This window comes from Aotus nancymaae, unplaced genomic scaffold, assembly GCF_030222135.1.
Source record: "Aotus nancymaae isolate 86718 unplaced genomic scaffold, 86718_ANA_hifiasm-v0.15.2.pri h1tg000040l, whole genome shotgun sequence".
Lineage (NCBI taxonomy): Eukaryota > Metazoa > Chordata > Mammalia > Primates > Aotidae > Aotus > Aotus nancymaae.
Window position 1 is genome coordinate 57,183,331 of NW_026988454.1, and position 20,726 is coordinate 57,204,056.

General features: G+C 37.7%; 2 protein-coding genes across 7 annotated transcripts in view; one reads left to right on the forward strand and one right to left on the reverse strand.

The window, feature by feature from the left end:
- CDC40 (cell division cycle 40) overlaps positions 1-7,051 on the reverse strand; it is a 49,224-nt gene extending 42,173 nt beyond the window's left edge. The window contains exon 1 of the mRNA XM_012438423.3: positions 6,794-7,051. Within this exon, the coding sequence (XP_012293846.1) occupies positions 6,794-6,982 (189 nt within the window). The 5' untranslated portion in view covers positions 6,983-7,051. The remainder of the gene's footprint in view (positions 1-6,793) is intronic.
- WASF1 (WASP family member 1) overlaps positions 1-20,726 on the forward strand; it is a 134,626-nt gene that overhangs the window by 55,011 nt on the left and 58,889 nt on the right. For 2 of the 6 annotated variants that reach the window (XM_021670491.2, XM_012438422.2), the window contains exon 1: positions 7,887-7,992. The exons of 1 other annotated variant lie outside the window; for it this stretch is intronic. The gene's annotated coding sequence lies outside the window, so the exon portion shown is untranslated. Of the gene's footprint in view, positions 1-7,575; positions 7,596-7,760; positions 7,993-9,006; positions 9,026-20,726 lie in introns of those variants that run through there. 3 more of the 6 variants (XM_012438421.2, XM_012438420.2, XM_064360779.1) reach the window with 3 other exon arrangements.

Here is a 20,726-nt window from a genome sequence, read left to right on the forward strand (position 1 = left end):
AGTTTTTGTTTTTTTCTCCCAGAAAACAGAAATGACTAAACTTCCTAATAGAAGAATTTAGGTGAATGATACAAAAGAACAGAAATTCAGATAAAGATATCCTCTGAGTTTGGCCCTTAACAGATGCAGAGGGAAAAGATGGTCCATTTGAAACTAAAAATAAGAAATACCACTCAAAAAGAAACCAAAAAATATGCCTCAAAATTAGAGGCAGAATTTTTATTTTACTTTAGTTGGCTATGCTAAGGAAACAGTACAGTGAGGGGAAGTAATATGGTCACTGGTTGAAACGAGAGAAAGCCAGGTCTGCTTTTGTTTTTCTAACCTTAAAGTCACTTAATAAGCAACTCTTGCAATCCAATAGGGTCCACTGCATGATTTCCAAAGTGCAACCCTTACAATGTTGCATTCAAATTAATTTCTATCCAGAAAATACTCATTGTCATAATATACTGGAGAATACAAATATGTTTAATTGGAGTTCCAGAAGAAGAGAAGACAGAATGGGACTAAAATAAGATGTTAAGTGATAAGAACTGACAACTGCTAAGAAATGTCCAAAGGTCCACATTCCAAACCAACTGATCCGCAATTAAAGAAATCCAACAAATTCTGAACAGAAAAAATAAAAAGAAATCCACATGTGTATCCCATAATAAAACTAAAAAATAAAACCGTATCTCAGAAAAAATGGGGAGGAGAGTCTTAAAAGCTATCAAAAGAAAAGAGAAAATCACTTTCAAAGAGAATCAGCTATACCAAAGCTGATTTATCAGTAACAATGAAAATCAGAAGAGAGTAGAATATCTTAAAAGCGCTGAGAGAAAACTGCCAGCTAAGCAAACAACCCAGTGAAAATATCCTTTGAGAAACACAGTTAAATGAAAGCATTTTATTTATGTATTTATTTACGAGACAGGGTCTCACTCTGTCTCCCAGGCTGGAGTGCAGTGGCGTGATTCTGGCTCACTGCAACCTCTGCCTCCTTGGCTCCAGCAATCCTTCTAACCTTATCCTCCCAAGTGGCTGGGACTACAAGTGCACGCCACCATGCCTAGCTAATTTTTGCATTTTTTCTAGAGACAGGTTCTCTCCATGCTGCCCAGGCTGGTCTAGAACTCCTGGGCTCAGGCGATCCACCTGCCTCACCCAGCCAAAACATTTTAAAAGACAAACTAAAACTGAAAGCATCTGCCACCAGTCAATCCTCACTAAAGGACATTCTAAAGAATGTGCTACAGGCAGAAAGAAAGTGTATTCTGCATATGAGATGCAAGAATCATCATCATTCACCATCATCTGGTGTGTGGGGGGGTTGTACATATGTAAATGTATGTGTATATACCAAATAACAATAGCTAAAGTAGGAGTAGAGGGGATGTGAATAAAATTAAAGTGTTCTAAGGTTCTCCCATTGTTTAGAAGAAGGTAAAAGTACTGATCAAATGTGTTATGCTTTCCAGGGGTAATCACTTAAAGAACAGAAACAGAGTGCATGACTTACAAAAAGTACAGGAAAAGAATGTAATGATTTTAAAAATCCAAAAGAATGGATGCCTAGCATACTAACTTTCTGTCTTTCTTTTTTTCTGTGATATGTATTTATGACTATACCTTTAAAAAAATTGCTATGGCTACACCTCACATGTTCTGATGTACAGGTTGCTTAGAAGTGCAATTTCACAATTTTCAAATACGGAAATTTTATGGCTATCTTTTTGTGGTTAGTTTCCAGCTTAGATGCACTGAGGTCAGAGACTGTGGTGATAAGATTTTTAAATCTGTTGAGACTTATTTTATGCCCCAGTTCAGGGGGTGGCTACCTACAGTCTGTGGGCCAAATCCAGCCCAAGGTCTGTTTTTTTGTACCGAGCTAAGGATGATATTTGCATTTTTAAAAGGCTAAGAAAAAAGATGAAGAAAAAGAAAGGGAGAAAGAGAAAAAGAAAAAAGTGACAGAAACTACACAGGGCCAGCACAGCCTAAAATATTTACTGTCTGGCCCTTTACTGAAGTTTGCCAATCCCTGCTCTAGCATATAGTCTTAAAAAAATGTTTCATTAGTGCTAAAAACAACATTCTGTGTTTCTGAGTGCCATATTCCTTAACATCTTTAGATGCAGTTTACTAATTTTGCTGTTCACATATTCTGTATTATTACTGATATTTTTTGCTTGTTCTATCAATTTTTGAGAGATATATAAAAATCTCCCACTGTAATTGTACATTTGTCCATTTCTCTTTGTAGTCCTGTCAATTTTTGCTTAAATATTTTGAGCTTACATTGTTTTATATCTCTTTGTGAACTGAAGGTTCTATCATGATGAAGTGACTCTTTTGTCTCCAGTAATACTTTCTGCTTTAAAGTCTGTTTTTACTGATCTTAATACAAGCAGTGCTAGCTTTCTCTTGGTTAGAATTTGCCTGGTACATCCTTTTTATTTTTATTTTAGATCTTCCTAGAGTAAGCACGGCAAGGCAAGAAAAACAAATAAAGATTAAGAAAAGAAAAAATACTGTCATATTTGCAGCTGATATGACTATGTAAATAATAAGATCAGTAAGAAAGTTAAATAAATGAAAAAGACAATACTATTTATTACTATAATAGCATAAAAATAATATGCACCTAGAAATATCTCCAATAAAACTATACAAAATTTTGATATGGAGAAGAATACAAACTTTAGAAGAAAAAAAAAAAAACCTAAAAAAGGCCTAAACAAACGAAGGGATATAACATTATCTCCAAGTTGACCTATGACTCAATATACTCCCAAACAAAATCCCAACTGGATATTAGTAGAACTATACAAGTTAATTCTAAACTGTATATAGAATTACAGGGCCCAGAAGAGCCAGCCAAAACATTCTTGAACAACAACGGAAAAGGACAAGGAAAGTGCCTTATCACATATCAAGCCATGCTGCTATTAAGAATGTTCACACTATAGACAAACATTAATTTCATAGGGATTAATGACTTAAATGTGAAAAGCTTTCAAGAAGTAACATGAGAAAATATTTTCATGACTGTGAGTTAAGGATTTCTCAAACAAACAGGAACCACAATACATAATGGAATAATTTGGTAAGTGCAGACTACATAAATGATTGTTTATAAACAACAGGAACAGTGAGAAGACAAGTCACAGAAAGAAAAAATTTTGTAACACACACAATTGACAAAGGATAGTATCCAGAATATGTAAAGATATCCAAAAAATCAAAAGGAAATGACAACCCAGTTGCTTTCAAAAGAAGAAATAAAAAAATCACCAATAACACATATGAAAAGATACTCAACTGCAGGAAAGAGCTCAGAAAAAATATGGATTAAAAACGCTGCATACATGTATTCTCTGCCAAAATGCTGGCTATTAATCACAATACAATTAGTCAACTACAGATGAATGTATTTGCACGCTTCACATCTCCCTTGGTCATTTTCCAATTTTCCAGTCATTTGCAATCATTACATTTAATATGCATAAGTTTTTTCCTTCATATAAACAAGTGTTGGTTCATAAACCAGCAATGAGCAATGCTCTCTACTCTCTCACAGAACCCAGATCATGGGGTAGACTAGCTCCAGCTCTACCTCTAATGGATCTCTGGTACCTTATGCAATCTTTTCTCCTGGATTTCCTTATTTATGTTTGATTGACCTAAGTGAGCTCTAGACAAACACCCTCACCCCTGCCACGCTCGCCCAGCTCTAAAATTCTGATTCTTAATGTGCGTACTTTTATAAGACTTTCTTTTTCATTCCATTCTCTTACCAAATATATTTCCCTAATCTTGTACACTAGGCATTGGAGACACAAATGAATGGATACCGCAGTCTCTGGGCCCTAGGGTCTCACAGTCCAGGGGAAAGAAAAAGGTGAACAAGTCACAGCAATGTGATAAGTGCTACAGTTAAGATTGATAAAGGGGCTAAGGTAGAATAGGAGGAAACATGTGCACTGAGACCGAAGGACCACAGCGTTTGGAGTTGGGGAAGGAGGCATTAGACAAGGGATTTCCAGGCAGAAAGACTAGCGTGGGCAAAATCTTCACAGGAACAAAGAAAATTTGGCTTTCAGGGCTTTGTGGAGTTCAGCATGGAAGAATAGCAGGTCTCACATGCTATGAAAAGAGCTTAGAAATTACTCACTGGACAACTTGGTGTCTTTGCGCAGGGAAGTGATAGGATGCAAGTGTAATTGACAAAGATCATTCCAAGTGCACTGCAGAGAAAAGAATAGGGTATAAAACTAGGAGACAAGAAAGGAAGACGTAGAAAGATCAGTTAGAAGGCTCTAACTGTCTGAAGAGAAACGACGAAAATCTGCACTAAACAGAGGCAGCAGAAGAGGAGAGAGATTTGATAAATATCATTGAGTTAAAGTGGACAGGACCCACTACCCAAGAGGCTGAAAGAGAAAGAAAAGAATACTCCTGGGAGAAATAAGGAAGATATGAAGCCTGTACCAATGAAAATAGAGAGGAAGGAGTTAATGTGAGAAAAATTAAACAGAAATGTTACAATCAATTGAATGACTAGCTTCAGGGGCTGAGGAAGAAGGAAGAGAAAAGGATACCTCCTTTGTTGTTGGCTTGAACTAGTGGGTGGATTGTGGGATCATAGATCAAAATGGGAAAAGCAGAAGTGGATTTTGAGGGAAAGCAAATAATTTTTCAACACACTTGAATTGGAGGTGGCTGAGCGCCAACCTGCAAGAGACAAATGTACCATTACAGTGGGAGATTTTTATATACTTAGCAAGGCTGTAAGCTAGCAAGGAGGTTAGAACTGGAAATAAAAGAACAGCAAGCATTTAATTAGTGTTCATTGTGTGTGGCACTGTTAAAAGGGCTTTACATCTTTTATGACAATTCTTATAATTCCGTTAGATAGGTACTACTGTTAGTCCTACTTTATAGATCAGCAAAAATTAGGCACAGAGCATTTAAGTAATTTATCCAAGGCCCCCATATGGGTAAGTGCTGGAGGCAGGATTTAAATTACAGTCTTAATTCCAGAGCCTGTGCTAACCATTTCAGTGTTCACCTTGAGCTAGAAGCAGCACAGACTGAGGTTGAAGGTATGGGAGAGTATGTGAAATGCATAGCGGACTAAGAGCAGAGTCCTGGGAAACACCAAGATTGAAAGAGAGAGTAAAATAATTGGACCAGAATGCTGAGGAGAGCCCCATGGAAGTGAAACGGAGAGAAAGTTTGAAGAAAGAGGAACTAATGAATAGTGTCATTTGGTGCAGACATTGAAGTCAGATGGTGGAATTTGACAACTGGAAGGCCTGAAACGTCACTCACAGACAGTAGTTTGCCAAGAGGGTAGGGCCAGACTGCACTGTGTTGAGAAGAAAATGAGACGAAGACAAAAAGAGAATTCCAAAAGGCTGAGCTGAGAAAGAAGACTTAGGAGGTTACTGGAGGGGCCAAAGTTTGGAAAATTTTGTTCTGATAGGAAGTTAGGAGGCTTCTAAGCATTCTTTCATGGCAGATGTCCATTTGTAAAAAGTAAAATTCATAAACAGCTTGTTAAAAACCTGTTAAACATGTCTTAAGTCATTAAACTAGACTTGGGGATATGTTACAAAGGAATTTTTGGACACTGCCTCCCCTCTCCACATGTTGAGCTGATCACCTACATCAGGCTCTACTGGGCCTACACTACTAATTGGTCGATGCTGTCATCAGGCTCTAGACACATCAGCTTTGCCTCAGTTCTTCAAACACACGAAGCTCTTTGCCTTCTCAGGCATGCCTGTCACCTTTGCCTGGAAACTCTTGCCTTAACTTGCACTGGGGCTAGCTTTTTGTTCTTCAAAGCCACCTTTTCAGAGAGGATTTCCCTGACCGACCTATTGAAATAATATTTCTACTTTATTTTGTATTATGGTACTCTATTTTTCCTTCACAGTGCTCAATCCAATTTGTACACTGTATCTGGTCACATTTAATCGGCTGCCTCTTTCACTACATTGTATGCATCATGATGGCAAAGATGTCCGTGGCTTGCTGGCCTCTGTATCAGGAACAGTTCCTGGCAAGTAACACGTGCTCAATAAATATTTGTTAAGTAAACTATAACCCAATCTCTCCATTTATCAGCTTCCTCCATTGAGATCATGCAGCTGTTTCTCAAATCCAAGGCCTTTTTCTCACTGTAATAGCATATATATTCATTAAACATTTGCTGCACTCTCACTAGATACCAGGCTCTGTGCTATATGCTTTATTTGTGTAATTTCACTCAATTTTCACACTCATCTTCTCATGTAGACAGGTGTTTTGAAAATGATCTCTACTGTATAGGTGAGGAAACAGGGGAGGCTGCATAACTTGTCCAAATTCACCTAAGTGGTGGTGCCAGGATTAGAACCTAGTTCTTACTTCAAAAACAAAACAAATCCACGCCACTGCTACTTCAAGTGAAGGCACAATATTCGATTCTGGGAAGTCCCGATCTAATTTAATTTATGTTCCGAGATTACACCTGCACTTTTCCAGACCATGTCCCTAATCCATAAATTCAAATTTCATCCCCTCTTTCCACTTGCTTTCTGATGGCGGGAGGCAAGGGCAGAGAGCGTCGGAGGGCTATTTTGAAATTCCAATTCTGCTTCTCCCGAGGAAGATGCATGTGGGAAGGAGAAAAAATCCAAGCGTTAGCAACTTATCTCGGAGCACTGAGAAAGCGGTAACCCGGGACCTAACAAGCGACCGGCAGTTTTGGAGCTGAAGCTAACAATTCCCACACCGCATCAGTAGCAAAAGTGCTTACCTTCACTGCCACCTCCGGAGCCGAGTCCACGGCCACTGCTAGAGACGGCTTGGCCGAGGGAGATTTAGTCAAGTGCATGAGAGAGTCGGCGCCCGGCAGCGGACACCGACTGCTCTCACTGTCCGAGTCCGACTCGGACCCTGAACCCGAACCATAGGAAGCGGCCAGAGCCGCAATCGCAGCCGACATGACGGCAACAAATCCTCTGCGGATACCCTGCCAGGGCGGAAGAAGAAGAGGCTCCCAGGTCCTGACAGATTGCCATCTAACACATTATTAACCTTCTTTGCTATGAAATGATTTATCACATTTTAAAACAATTAGATAATTATTATTAGAATAGCTAATGTCGAACTGAGGACTTTGAAAAGTTTACCTAGGGAAAAAGAGCGAATTATAATAGCTTATAACTTTCAGGACCTAGTTGACTAAAGAATACGAGTTCCAAAATACCTTGAGGCCTCGCGGTCCTACACTCCCAGCGTGCAGCGCGGCAGGAAGCGCTAGAGGGCACAATGGGAAATGTAGTTTGGAACGAGGGGGGCGGGGCGGGGCCGGCGGGGGCGGGTCCCTCTTTGGCCACGCCCCCGAATGGATGTTCCATTCAATTGGCTATCATCTTCCCTCATTCCCTAGCCAAGCACTGTTCTCTCCGTCCCCCTCCCCCAAACTGAGGATTGGGCAATACCACAGAGCCTCAGGAAAGGGGGAAGAGCGAGCTTCAGACCCACTGATGGGGGAGTGGGCGGAGGCTGGGTTTCCCACCTCGGCTGCACCTGGTCACTGGAGGCTAAATAGGAAAGTGAGAATCTGAAGTTTCGAGACCTTTAACCGGACGGGAATAACTCCCGGGGGAGGCAAGGATGGGATTTTAGGCGGCCAGAGTCCCGCGGTCCCCCCTGCTTCTGGCGTGGGTCCCTGCGCCGGTTGTGGAGCGTCCGCGCGGGGAGGGGGCGGGGGGAGCTGCAGCTCGCGGTGTTGTTCACTCGCGCGTCGAGCGCACGGTGGGTCCGGCGGACGGTGGGAGCCCCAGGCGGCGCTCCCCTTGGCCTGGCGCCTCGGCCGCTGCCCCGAGCGGGTTCCGTCCCGGACCCTGACGCTCCTGGGGGCCCTAGGTGGAATTCCAGGAGCCGAGGGGGACAGGCGACCGTTGCTGAAGCATGAAGAAGGGGTAAGGCGAGAGCCCCCAAGATTTCACGGTGAGCGCGAGTCCCCGAGGAATTGCATTTTTCGGGGAGGGGCTGGTAGGAGAGGAACTCTTACTCATCGGCCGGAGCAGACCGAGGGGAGTGTGGCCAGCAAAGGTGGCGAGGATGGATGGGCGCGCCTCCCCCGCCCCGGCCCCCACCCCCCATCCGCGGGTTTCCCGAGCGCCCGCCGCCCACCCGCCAGCCGGGCTGGGTGCCGAGGGAGACGGCTGCGGGCGCGCCTAGGGCTCGGCTGCAGGGACCACCCCGGGGCGGCTATCGCTGGAGAGACTGTGGGTCTCACCTGAGGTGCCACCACCCGGGCTTCCCTGCCCACCCGCGCCCACGGTCCGCTCAGTGCCTCTTTCCGGGGGAGGCGGCAGCCCGGGGCGGCGGAGAAGCCCCTGTTCGCCCTGCATGCCCGGGGCTCGGTAAAGCGAGCTCGTGCGTTTGCGTGTTTGCGCCGCGAGTCGGTGTCTAAAGACATAACGGTAAAGCGAATGCGGGCATCCTTTTTTCCGTTGGAAGGGGAGGCGAAGCGGTGCTGTCGTCTCTGATGCCTGTTCTTGGGGGCTGCCTCCAGCAGAGTTACGGAGCCGCTCACTCAGCGCTCCTGTCGGCAGGACTCGCCCATTGTGCCACCCAGATAATTATTCAACTATGCAGCATCCATTGCACCTTTCCCATTTTTCTTTTCCCCTTGCTACAGCATGCCCCCTAGCTTCAGTACTCTGACACCTTCTCTTGCACTTGAGGATGATGAACTGGAATAACCATGAAAAGAAAGCAGATCCGACCTCAACATTCCAGACCTGTCCTATAACCGATTAATTAATTGATCCCCAGCTAGACTGGGTACTTAAATACGACCTAATGTAATGATAGCCTTTTCTATATAATAAGGTGTGCCGTGTGGATTCGACTTAAATTTTTTCTTTGATGTTAGATTCACGATTAGCCAAGGTCTTGTTTCTGTTCACTAATTGATGTAATTGACTAATTGGTTATTCAGTCCGTCTAATGTTCTTAAATTTAAATTTGCATGGTAGGTAGCATTCATTTTTCTGATTGTTCGTAGCACTATATCATAATTAAAAATGCAGTCCCAATTTGAACTCTCAGGAACAATTTATCCTTTATGCTCTAAGTTTTGGTTAGGAAAAGTATATTTACACTGAATATTTTAATGAAGTATTTGATACAAAATTTTGGAAGTTTTGAATAAGAAAAGTTTTATATTTGTTTTTCACTAGCAGAAGATGTCATTACTAATCATAGCCTTCCATTGAATGGAAGAATTTAATATTTAAGAATAGATTTTTAACCACCATATCAATCATTCCCTAACTTACCTGATTTTATTTTTTATTCACTTTTTTCTTTGCAATATTATGTATTTAATTACTTGTTTTAGAATTAAAAATTTTTTTCTAACTTCGATCTACATGGATGAGTAGGCTCCAATTTTGCATGATCTACCTGAAGGGTGAAATTTTTTTTTTTTTTTGAAAATAGAAGAAAAAACTGTTAGTTACTTGATTTTTATGTTAAAAACTGTTTACATCTCATTATTTAAAAATACATGATTCACTATCAAAAATAAGTGTTGCATTTTTATAATTTTCCTTTTCCATCTTTCCTTGTTTAAGCTTGTTGCATTAACCCTTTCGATAACACAGGATCATGTGTAAGCATTGCAGAGGCAGTTTTAAGGTACAGTAATTGTTCTGTGGCACTTGGAAATGGCATACATAAAAGTTGGTGGTGTAGGATTAGTTGCTTGGTTAAGAAATGACCTTGCAATTTACAAAATGGATACCTTTGTGCCTTGGTTTCCTTATATGTAAATGGAGATAATACTCATTTACACTGGTAGGTAGTGTGCATAAATTCAAGAAAGGTGTGTTTTTGTGTCTTTTTAAAGAAAATTTTGTAGCCTTTTTAAGAAAATTTAAATATTTTTAGCTGATGAATGAGAAAAAATTTCCGTGAAACATACAATGAAAAAATGTCATTAGGATTTTCTATAGCATGTTAGAATGGCTGATTTACATTGATTTTTGCTTTGGAGAGATATACCTCTGAATTGAAAAACGTTTTTCATCTATCAAGGGTTTTAAATAATTGCAGACATAAAGGTTATTACAGTTAATACCTACATATAGTTAAACATATAGATAAAATAGTTAATAGTAAATAAAAATTATGTGACGATAATAAGTAGAATATTGAATTTAGTTAAGAATAATATATTCAAAAAATATTAAGGCTTTTTTTGTTAAAAGAAAAAAATTGCAGGTGATAACAATCCAAAATACATGATTGTGATTATTTATAAGGTATGCTATAGAGTTACTTTATTACTCATGTCTGTAAATATTCATATATTCAGAGACAGTGTATTAATATTGTATGACTATATTTAATTATACATTTTGCTTTTTTTATGAATAGCTTAAGATATCTTTTCCAAGTGCTTGATTTTCATTATAACAGTACATAGTAGCTTGTGATTTCCTTATTGAACTACTATCAAAAGATTGTATTATTAGCACTTTTACCAAAACAGTGCTTTTGGTTACTTTGTGAGAAAACTTTATATAGATGAGACTATTAAAGTATGTTTAAAGTTACTATTGTATGGTTTCTTTTTTGAGAATTTGATTATGTTTTATAATGTTTTCTTAAATGAACTAAAATTTAGTTGTCACTGTCACTTTGGTAAATGCAGTGAGGTCATGGTTTTTCTTAGCTCTTTAAGGAGAGGAACTGACTTGCATGTTATTGTCATAAATCCGAAGTTATCAGTATAGTGTTTAACAAATAGTAGGGGCTCAATTTTCTTTGTTGAATAAAATGAATAGGTAAAGAATATCCATTGAATTAATATACTTAGTGAAACAAAAAGATTTATCAGACATTTTAATTAATGAAATGTATACCTTTATCTCAGGAGAAAAGAGAAAAATGAATTTGGGGGTTCCTTGAACTCCATTTACCTGTTCAGATATAATTCCATTACTTGTACATTTTTGAACTGGCACTAGATACTTAATAATGTATATGTTAGCAGTCTTTGATTTATGAAATGATATAAACCATATTCTCAATCACTTTATATAGATGTATGTTAACGTATTGTTTTTCCTACACTAGATAGAAGTGTTTGATTCTTTGCGACTTAAGTTGTCTGGTGAAATAGTAATAAAAAGATACATGTAAATTAAATCCTGTTGTAAATGCCTGAGTACCTAGTTGTTAAAAATAAATGACCCCTGAGGTGGAACTTTTTATAAAATTAAGAATCTTCTGTTTTTAGTTTATCATATTCAGCTTATAATTTTGAGTCTTTGTGAATTAGTAGTTCTAACTTAGAACACAATTGATCATATTTTACAACTTGTAAAATGGTTTCAAACTTGAGTCTTATTTTCTCAGAAATGGTACACTTAGTGGTTAGAGTCACAAAGAGCCCACTAAAGCCTATTTAAATCTTAAAATACCTGAATTATAGGATTATGTTAATAATACTAAAGAAATTATAAAATTATGTTAATAATTAGTATAAATATATTAAAATACTTATAATAATTTGTATGAGAATCTATGGGAAAAATAAATTTCAGATCTACCTTGAAATGCTAGGATCTGTAACTCTTGTATTAGACATGACAACATTATTAGGAACTTGTTCTCTTTCACCCAGTGGACCTGAAGAGAAAGAAGGCTGTTCCTCAGTTCAGTGAGTGGTGTAGCCTTACATTCTCTGGGACAAGAAGTTAGGGCAGAAATTAGAAGGAAACGTAGTCTTCTGTGTGACTTGACTTCTCAAGATGTTTGATTATAAAACAAAAAGGTAGAAGTAGATGACTTCTGAGATCTGTTTTAGCTACAAATAAAATTCTAAGACACTTTGAAACTTGGCATAGCTCCTTTTTTTTCTGAGAGTTCATTTTCCCTAATGTTACAACTGATGTACCTCTTGTGAGGACATTTCTTCTTTCTGGATCTACCTCTGAGAAAGAAGGTGGTCTTGATCTTTTTACATGTCTATTCTCAGAAGCGATATTTTTTAGTCTCTTAAATGAGTTATTTTTGTTATGGGTTTTTTGTTTGTTTTAATTTTTAAAAATAAACTCCCAGCACTGCCAAGAAACAGGATTTTTCCTTTGGATTTTTTCTTTGTTTCCTTCTTTTGAGCTATTAGTAAAGTCAAGGAAGATTTTAATCATATTTTGGAGAAAGATCATATCCAGTGACTCTCCATAGAATTTTTTTAAGGAAAAAATATTGGAATTAGGTAGTGAAGTGGGAGTATGAAGATATAAAGAGGGATTATTGCCCCATAAAGTATGGGGCATCTTGTATTTGTAGCAGCCCTGCCTGGGGGTGCGATGCAGCTTTGGTATGGATGTGATGGGCTGAAGGCAGATTGAGAAAATGAATCTATAAACTCCTTGAGGACAGTTTTGTTGTTGCCGTTTGGTTGTTTTGTTTTGCTTTGCTTCACTTTTGTGTTCCCAGTGCCTGTTTTTGGTTTAAGCCAAATGGATTTTGAGTGTATGCAATTACTACAGAATACCAGATAAGTCATTTTCTTACTAGGTGAAAAGATCAGGGTGCTGTGAGAGAAGAGCTCATGAAACACAGCTATTTTTGTTGTATGCATTGGAGTATTTCATAGGTTTTTATTAACTCCTTATTTGGAGATCAATGATATTCAAAAATTATGTAACATGGTCCAAAAGGAAAAGAAGTAACATTGCTTCCTTGCTATATGTACAGGTCACTGTATAGGTACTGTCACATTTATTATTTATCTTGTTGATACCATAGCCCTATGAGGATTTAATTGAAGAAAAAGGTTAGCTGAATTGAACAAGTTGTTCGTTCTGCTTAGCAGAAACCTAGATTCTCTTGCAACTGCTTTATCTCCCCTTTTACCAAAAAGTTACTATTGGAGTAGTCATTTTACTAACTTGATAATAGCAATTTTGCCTGCCTGCTACTCTTCCCTTATTTGTAGTTGGTTGATTTAGTGATGCCCCCATGCTAAACCAATGATTCATAATTCATAATCAGCACATAATTATTGAGGGCCAAGTAAGTGCTAAAAAGGATAGGCCTCTATCCTCTTGGAGTTAACAGTATAGTAAAAAAAAAAACCAAAAAACAAAAAACAGGTGTTGAACAAGTACATTTGTAATTATAAATTTTGGTGAACGCTATAAAGGAAAAGAAGAGAAACTGGATTTACATTGGGAGTCAGGGAGGCTTCTTGGAGGCAAGAATAATGGAAGTTAACTAGGTGGGAAAGGAAGAGAATGCAAAGAACACGTGAAACAGTTTTGAAGTAAGAAAAAGCTTGGTAGGTTCAAGGAAGTGAAAAAAAAAAAAAGGCCAGAGTAGATAAAGCTTAGTTTAAGAGGGATTGTGACTTGATATGAGGTTGTGGAGGTAAACAGAAGCCAGACTATGCAGAGAGCTTACAAGAAGCTTCCTTCAACAAGGTTAACGATTTTAAGTCTATTGGGAAAGCCCATGAAGACTTTTAATCAGGTTAATTACTGGATCAGATCTGTCTTTTATAAAGATCACTTTGGCTTGGAAGGGGTCAGAGAGACCAGTCACAATTCTATTCATTTCTGTGGTTTATTGGCCTGGTTTTAGACGCTTGCACTAAGCCAGGTCACTCAGAAATTTTACTGGTTCCTACATGCCCAGAGGTTGAATAATTTGTTTTCTCTTCAGTTGCTGAAGCTGTGAGATATGTAAAACTCTGGAACTGTTAATGGCCTTGTTTCTTGCCCTGTGAGCTAGATAAGCTGGGGCTTCTAGAACAAAGAGTGCAAAGAAGCAGATGCACAGAGTTCTGACTGTATTCAAGTTCCTTTGTCCATGGTCCTGAGATTGGGTTCCAAGAGACATCCTAGTATCTTTGTCATAAGTCCTTCTTTTTGCATAAACTGTTAGAATTATATTTGTGGTGCTTGTCAACCAGCAGACTGAGTCCTCTCATAGATTGTGTAGTTTGTTCAAGGTCACATGGCTAATAAAAATGGAGATGGAATTTGAACGCAGATATGTGTGATTTCAGAGTCCCATTTTTTAATGTTACCAAGGTACCATTTCTTAAAGGAGTTTTAAAGGTCCTAAAGGAATTGTAAGGAGGTAGATTTTGGGTGTGGTGACATCTATTGGATGATGATGACAGCAAAGTTTTTTTTTTTTTGGTGTTCTTGGCAGTTCAGCATCTAGCCATTCTTTCCTTCTAACCCTTAGCCAGGTCTACTCCAATAAGTTACACTGACTAACTTACTCAAAAAGGAGAAAAGCTTATATGTCAGGGCATGGATTAACTTGTTTGATATTGTACCAAAAATTACAAAGTCTGTTATGTTTTCACCTTATGCTACAAAAGTAAGCTTGTTTTCTAGTCTTTTTAATAGGGACATCTGTTGTCTTATTTTGGTAAATTTTTATAACATGCATGTGCTAGAGGTTATGCCAAATAATTGTGGAAAGATTAAACGAAATGGGAGGAACAGTGAAGCATTTTATGTTTTAGTAGAGGATGAAGACTGGTACTCATTTTTTAATTTTTATAGATTAGAGGGTACAAGTGCAGTTTAGTTATATGGGTATATTGCATAGTGGCAAAGTCTGGTCTTTTTACTATAGTGTACGTTGTACCCATTAAGTAATTTCTCATTCCTCACCCATCATCTATCCTTCAACTCTTCTAAGTCTCCATTGTCTATTATTCCACTGTTTATGTCCATGTATGCAACTTATTTAGCTCCCACTTCTAAATGAGAACACACGGTATTTGACTTTCTGTTTCTGAGTTAGTTAAGGTTAATGTCCTGTAGTTCCATCCATGTTGCTATGAAAGACATTTCATTGTTTTTAATGGCTGAGTAGTATTCCATTTTGTGTGTTTAAATTTTCTTTATTTACCCATCCATTGATGGACCCTTAGGTTGATTCCATATCTTTGCTATTTTGAGTAGTAGCACTCAGTTTTTTAAACCAAAATAAAAGCTCTGTGTGGTACATCATAATACATGACATCAATTTTGTTGATGTTTTCAAATAATCTTCATTTAGTTTCATTGATTTTTTTCTCTTGATTTTCTGTTTTCAATTTCATAGATTTCTGCCTTAATCTTTACTGTTTTTTTCTTTAGCTTGCTTTAGGCTTTATTTCTGTTCTTTTTCTTATTTCCTAAGGTGGAAGCTTAATTATCGATTTTAGATTATTCTACATTTCTAATACAGACTTCGTGATATTTTCAACTTAAAATAGATTTATTGGGGTGTAACCCCATCATAAACTGAGGAGCATCTGTATATACACTCAGTGCTATAAATTTCCCTACAAGCACTGCTTTTGATGCATCCCACACATTTTGATAAATTGTATTTTTTTTTTTTTGAGACAGTCTTGCTCTGTTGCCAGGCTGGAGTACAGTGGCATGATCTCGGCTCACTGCAACCTTTGCCTCCCAGGTTCAAGCGACTCTTCTGTCTCAGCCTCCCGAGTAGCTGGGACTACAGGTGCACACTGCCACACGCAGCTAATTTTTCTATTTTTAGTAGAGACAGGGTTTCACCACGTTGGCCAGACTGGTCTCAAAACTCCTGACCTCGTGATATGCCTATACTGCCTTGGCCCCTGCAAAGTGCTGGGATTGCAGGCGTAAGCTACCACGCTAGCTTTTCGTTTTCACTTAATGCAAAATATTAAGAAATTTCTCTTGAGATTTTGAAACGTGTTATTTAATAAGTGTGGTGTTTAATCTCCAAATGTTTTGAGATTTTCCCATCTATCTTTCTGTTATTGCTTTCTAGTTTAATTGTATTGTGGTCTGAGAGCATATACTCTTATTTTTTCTGTTCTTTTAAATTGTTTTCAGGTGTGTTTTATGGCCCAGAATGTAGTCTGTCTCAGTGAATGATTTATGTGAGCTTGAGAAGAATGTATGTTCTGCTGTTGTTAGATGAAGTACTATATAAATATCAGCTAGATCCAGTCGTTAGTTCAACTGTATTGTTACTGATTTTTTGCTTAATCTGTTAATTACCGAAAGAAGGATGTTGATGTCTCCAACTGTGATCATGAGTTCATCTATTTCATCTTGCACTTTTATCAGTTTTTGCTTCACATTTTGATGCTCTGTTAGGTGCATATACATTAAGAATTATCGGGTCTTGGAGAATTTTTCCTTTTATTGTGATGAAATGCCTTTATCTCTGTTAATTTCCCTTGCTCAGAAGCCTACTTTGAGATTGGTATAGCTACTTCAGATTTCTTTTGATTCATGTTAGCATGGTATATCTTTCTCCATTTCTTTACTTTTAATGTTTCTATATTTAAAGTGGGTTTTTGTATACAACATATAGTTGGGTCTTGTTTTTCTTTAATTCTACTCTGTCTCTATCTTTTAATTGGTATATTTAGACCATTCACATTTAAGATGGTTATTGATTATAATTATATTAAAATCTACTGTATTTGCAACTGTTTTTTTATTCATTGCACTTGTTCCTTGTTTCATTAAAAAGAAAAAGTTGGCTGGGCCTGGTGGCTCATGCCTGTAATCTCAGCATTTTGGGAAGCTGAAACAGGCCACTCAGTTGAGCCCAGTAGTTTGAGACCAGCCTGGGCAATGTGGTGAAACCCTGTCTCTACAAAAAAAGTGCAAAAATTAGCCAGGTGTGGTGGCAAGTCCCTGTAGTCCCAGCTTGGGAGGCTAAGGTAGTAGGATCACTTGAGCCTGGGAGGTGGAGTTTACAAAGAGCCAAGGTTGTGCCACTACATTCCAATCTGGGTGATGGAGGGAACCTCTGTTTGACTTCCTCCACCCTCCAAAAATGTCCTTCCTTTTTCTGCCTTCTCTGACTTCAGTTGAGCACTTTATATGGTTTCCTTTTCTCTCATCTGTTAGCATATCAACTATACTTCTTTTTAAAAAATTTTTTGAGTGTTTGTCCTAGTTTGCCTTTTTGTGTGATACTGAGAAGTCCAATCTAATTTTTATCCTTGCCCCTCTATAGGTAAAGTAGTTTCTCTCTTTCAAAATTTTTCTGGTTTTCTGCAGTTTGAATGTCATATGCCTAGGTGTAGATTTTCTGGTGTTTATCCTGCTTAATGTTCTCTGAGCTTCATGGATTTGCTGTTTGTTTTCTAAATTTTGGGCATCTATATATGCTAGGCACTGTACTAAATATCTTATGTATGTGATTTAATCCTCACAAAAACCCTGTGAGGAAGTATGAGTCTACAATAGTCATTAAAATTTAACTGTCTTGGGCTTACCCCTGACATAAGCTTCCTCTAGATGTAATGAAAAAAATGGAATTATTTTGATTTACTTGTTAGGTCACAATACTGGAGTTTGGTGTTGGGGATTGATTTCACAGTTCAAGCCATGAGCAGTGTATCAAATTTGTGTACCATCAAAGGAGTTGAATGAAAATGACTATATTGTGTCCTTTTGATGAGATGCAACTGTTTTACCAGCAATTTGCATACATCTGAAAGTTGACTGAACTGATTAATGGAGAATCCAGTACTTTGGTTTAATTTGAAGATGATCTCAAATCCTAAGTGATTTGGTGCTGTTACTAGAAATAGAGAAGCCCAAAGAATGAGTAAGTTTCCTTTTTGGGGAGAGCAGGGAATGATGGATGATGAATTTGATTTTGGATACTTTGAATTTGAGTTAGTGAGATGTCCCTGTGGAGCTGTCTGCCATTGATTGTATAAGTTTGTGTACGTAATTTAGAGGTGATGGTTAAAGATCTGGGAATGACAGATTTATGAAGAGCAAATGTATAAGGAACTAGGTATTACAAAAACTGTTGACTTCTGACATTGAGTGGAAAGGAAAAGGAGAGACAGAAGAGGATGCTGAAGGTGTGATCAAAGAGGATATAATGTGTTGCATTCTTAATATGACTGTTCTGTTGGGATAGGGGATCAGGCCTTCTGGTTTGGGCAGATCTCTGAGGAGGAATCTGAGATGCTAGTGAGTAGGAAGGAAAGCAAAGACAAAAGTATGTTGATGGTTTTGAAAATAGAGGAGAATGACAGGATTGCAGGAAGTTGGCAAGGAAGGACAAAGTTGTTTTATAATAATGAGGCAATGAATGGATAGGATAGAATATGTCAGAAAGAGACACTTCAGAGATGGAGCTCTCATAGGTAGAACTGTTTAAAAAAAGTCTGTGCACAGACACTTGAGGTGCTTATTAGTAGAAGGGAAGGTGCTACTCCTAAGGACTGGCAGTACTGGCAGTGGAGTCCTCAGGAGAGATGGGGTACAGTTTTAAAAGCCTTGCTCTTGTCTGTATACTTCTAACAGTTGTTCTGGGCTTGGCAAGTAGTACAAGCCACATCATTTGAAGTGGAAATCTTGGAGGGATGAAGGTGGTTATGCATTACTACTGATTCCTGTATTCTAAATGTATTTTTCTTGCTTGCAAAAATCAGTCTTTTTCATTGTGATAGAGGCAGCTCACAGCTGCATGCCTCATATATAGTAGATAGTGTTAATATCATAAAAATCACCATTTTCACTGTCACAGAAGAAAATGAAATAGAGCATGTCGTCCAGTGGAATTGTACATACTTAATTTCCTTCATTAGCATTAAAAAGAAAATGTTAATTTTTTGGTAAAGCTACACTAAGTACAGAAAGATGACATTAATGACTTACAGTTGAACATGAATTTTAATATGTATTTCTTATAGTAAGGATGGATTTATGAGTTTCTTAACAATTTTAATTAAATTCATTAAATTCACTCATTATTAATTGTTACGTGAGAGGTCATGTTAGGGCCAGAAGCTGTGGTGGAAATAGTATTTATTTTACTTACTCTAATGAAATCTTCTTTGGGGTGTAAGAGATAATTGTTATAAAAGGGCTTTTGAAAGAAGTCTGTATTAACGTAAGATGCTGCTGTTAAGTTCTAAGGCCAGGGAACTAGGACCATAGACAAGACCATGATTTACATTTTACATTACATAGACAAGACCAAGTATTTATATTTTTTATGAAATACTCAGTGTGGTATTTAAATATTTCCAATGTAATCAATGACTAGAATAAACAGTAAGTATTTGTTTTGGTTATCGTCAATTTAGCTTTATTATTTTGAATTTTTTTGCTAGTTTTATTTTGAATTTTCAAGTGGGTGTACCAATAATATTGAACTTAAACTGAAGAAAGATGGTGATTTATTGAAACTTAAGTCACTTATTTTTAATTATGTTGTTTCTATTTGAATTTTTTTTCATTTGCAGCTGCCTCACCAAATATTAGTAGAATTATCTATAGTTGACTTTATTTGAGGGTTATAGTGAAACATGAAAGTTAGATATAGATGTATCTCATCTTAAGAAAATATGAATGAGATTACTAATGGAGTGAGTATAGATAAAAATAAGAGAAAAGGTATAAGGACTAAGTCTTGGAGTCCTCAAAGAATTAGAGGTACAGAAGATAAAGAGAAGGATGCACTCGCGAAGGAGACAGAGAAGGAAATAGGAGAAAAGCCAAGAACTTGAGATGCCTGGAAGTCAACTTAAGCTGGCATTTTGGGGACTGAACAGTTGAGTTTGTCAGATGCTGTTAATAGTTTGAGTGAGAAGAAGCCTGAGAATTAACCGTTGGCTATAGCAGATGCAGTGCTGGGAATGGAAGCCTGAAAAGGATAGATTTTAGTGAGAATTGGAAGAGAGAAATCAGATAACTCATTGAAGAAATTTTACCGTAAAGTAGAACAGAAAAATTGGGAGGGGGTGGCTATAGGGAGATGTGGGACGAAGAGAAGTTTTTGTTGGTGGTGGTGGTCCCTTTTTTATTTTTTTTAAAAGATGGGTGAAATTATAGTGTGTTTCTATGTCAATGGAAGTATTCAGAAGAGGGAAAAATGATGATAGAGAAGAAGGGAAGGATAATTAATTCCTACTGCTTAAATAGGATTTGGGAACTGGCCTGGAACTTCACCACTGTGTGAAATGGTTTCTGTGGAGAAACTTTTGACTTTGGCGTAGGCAAATTACAGATGCTTAATAATCCAATTCATGTATTGTTTTATAGTTGTAGATTACCTTTATTGATATGCACTGTACTCGTATACATTTTAAAGCTTATGTCTGATATTACTAAGTTTAAATCAGTTGTTTTTTTGTGAATAGGCAATAGAAAATAAGCATTCTATAATATGTGATTATTGTCTTTAGTTGGAATAAATAGTTGATGCTGTTTGATTAAATGGATTTTTGAGAACTTTAGTGAAATACAATTGACATGTAATAAACTGTACAATTGAATAAGTTTTGATTTATGGATACACTCAGGAGACTATCATGACAATCAAAATAATGAACCCACAAAAGTTTCCTAGTTCTCTTTGTAATTCCTGCATCTTACCTCTCCCTTCTGCATCTACAAGCCCTCACCCCTTCCCTAAGCAATGACTAATCTACTTTGTGTCACTATAGGTTAGTTTGCATGTTCTAAAACTTTATATGTATGGAATCATGTAGTATGCATATAGTATGCAACAGTCGTGTTGCTTGATGACAAGGATATGTTCTGAGACACTGTTGGGCAATTTCGTCATTGTATGAACATAGACTGTACTTAAACAGTTCTAGATGGTATAGACTACTACATACCTAGGCTATATGGTAGAACCTTTCGCTTCTAAGCTGCAAACCCATACAACAT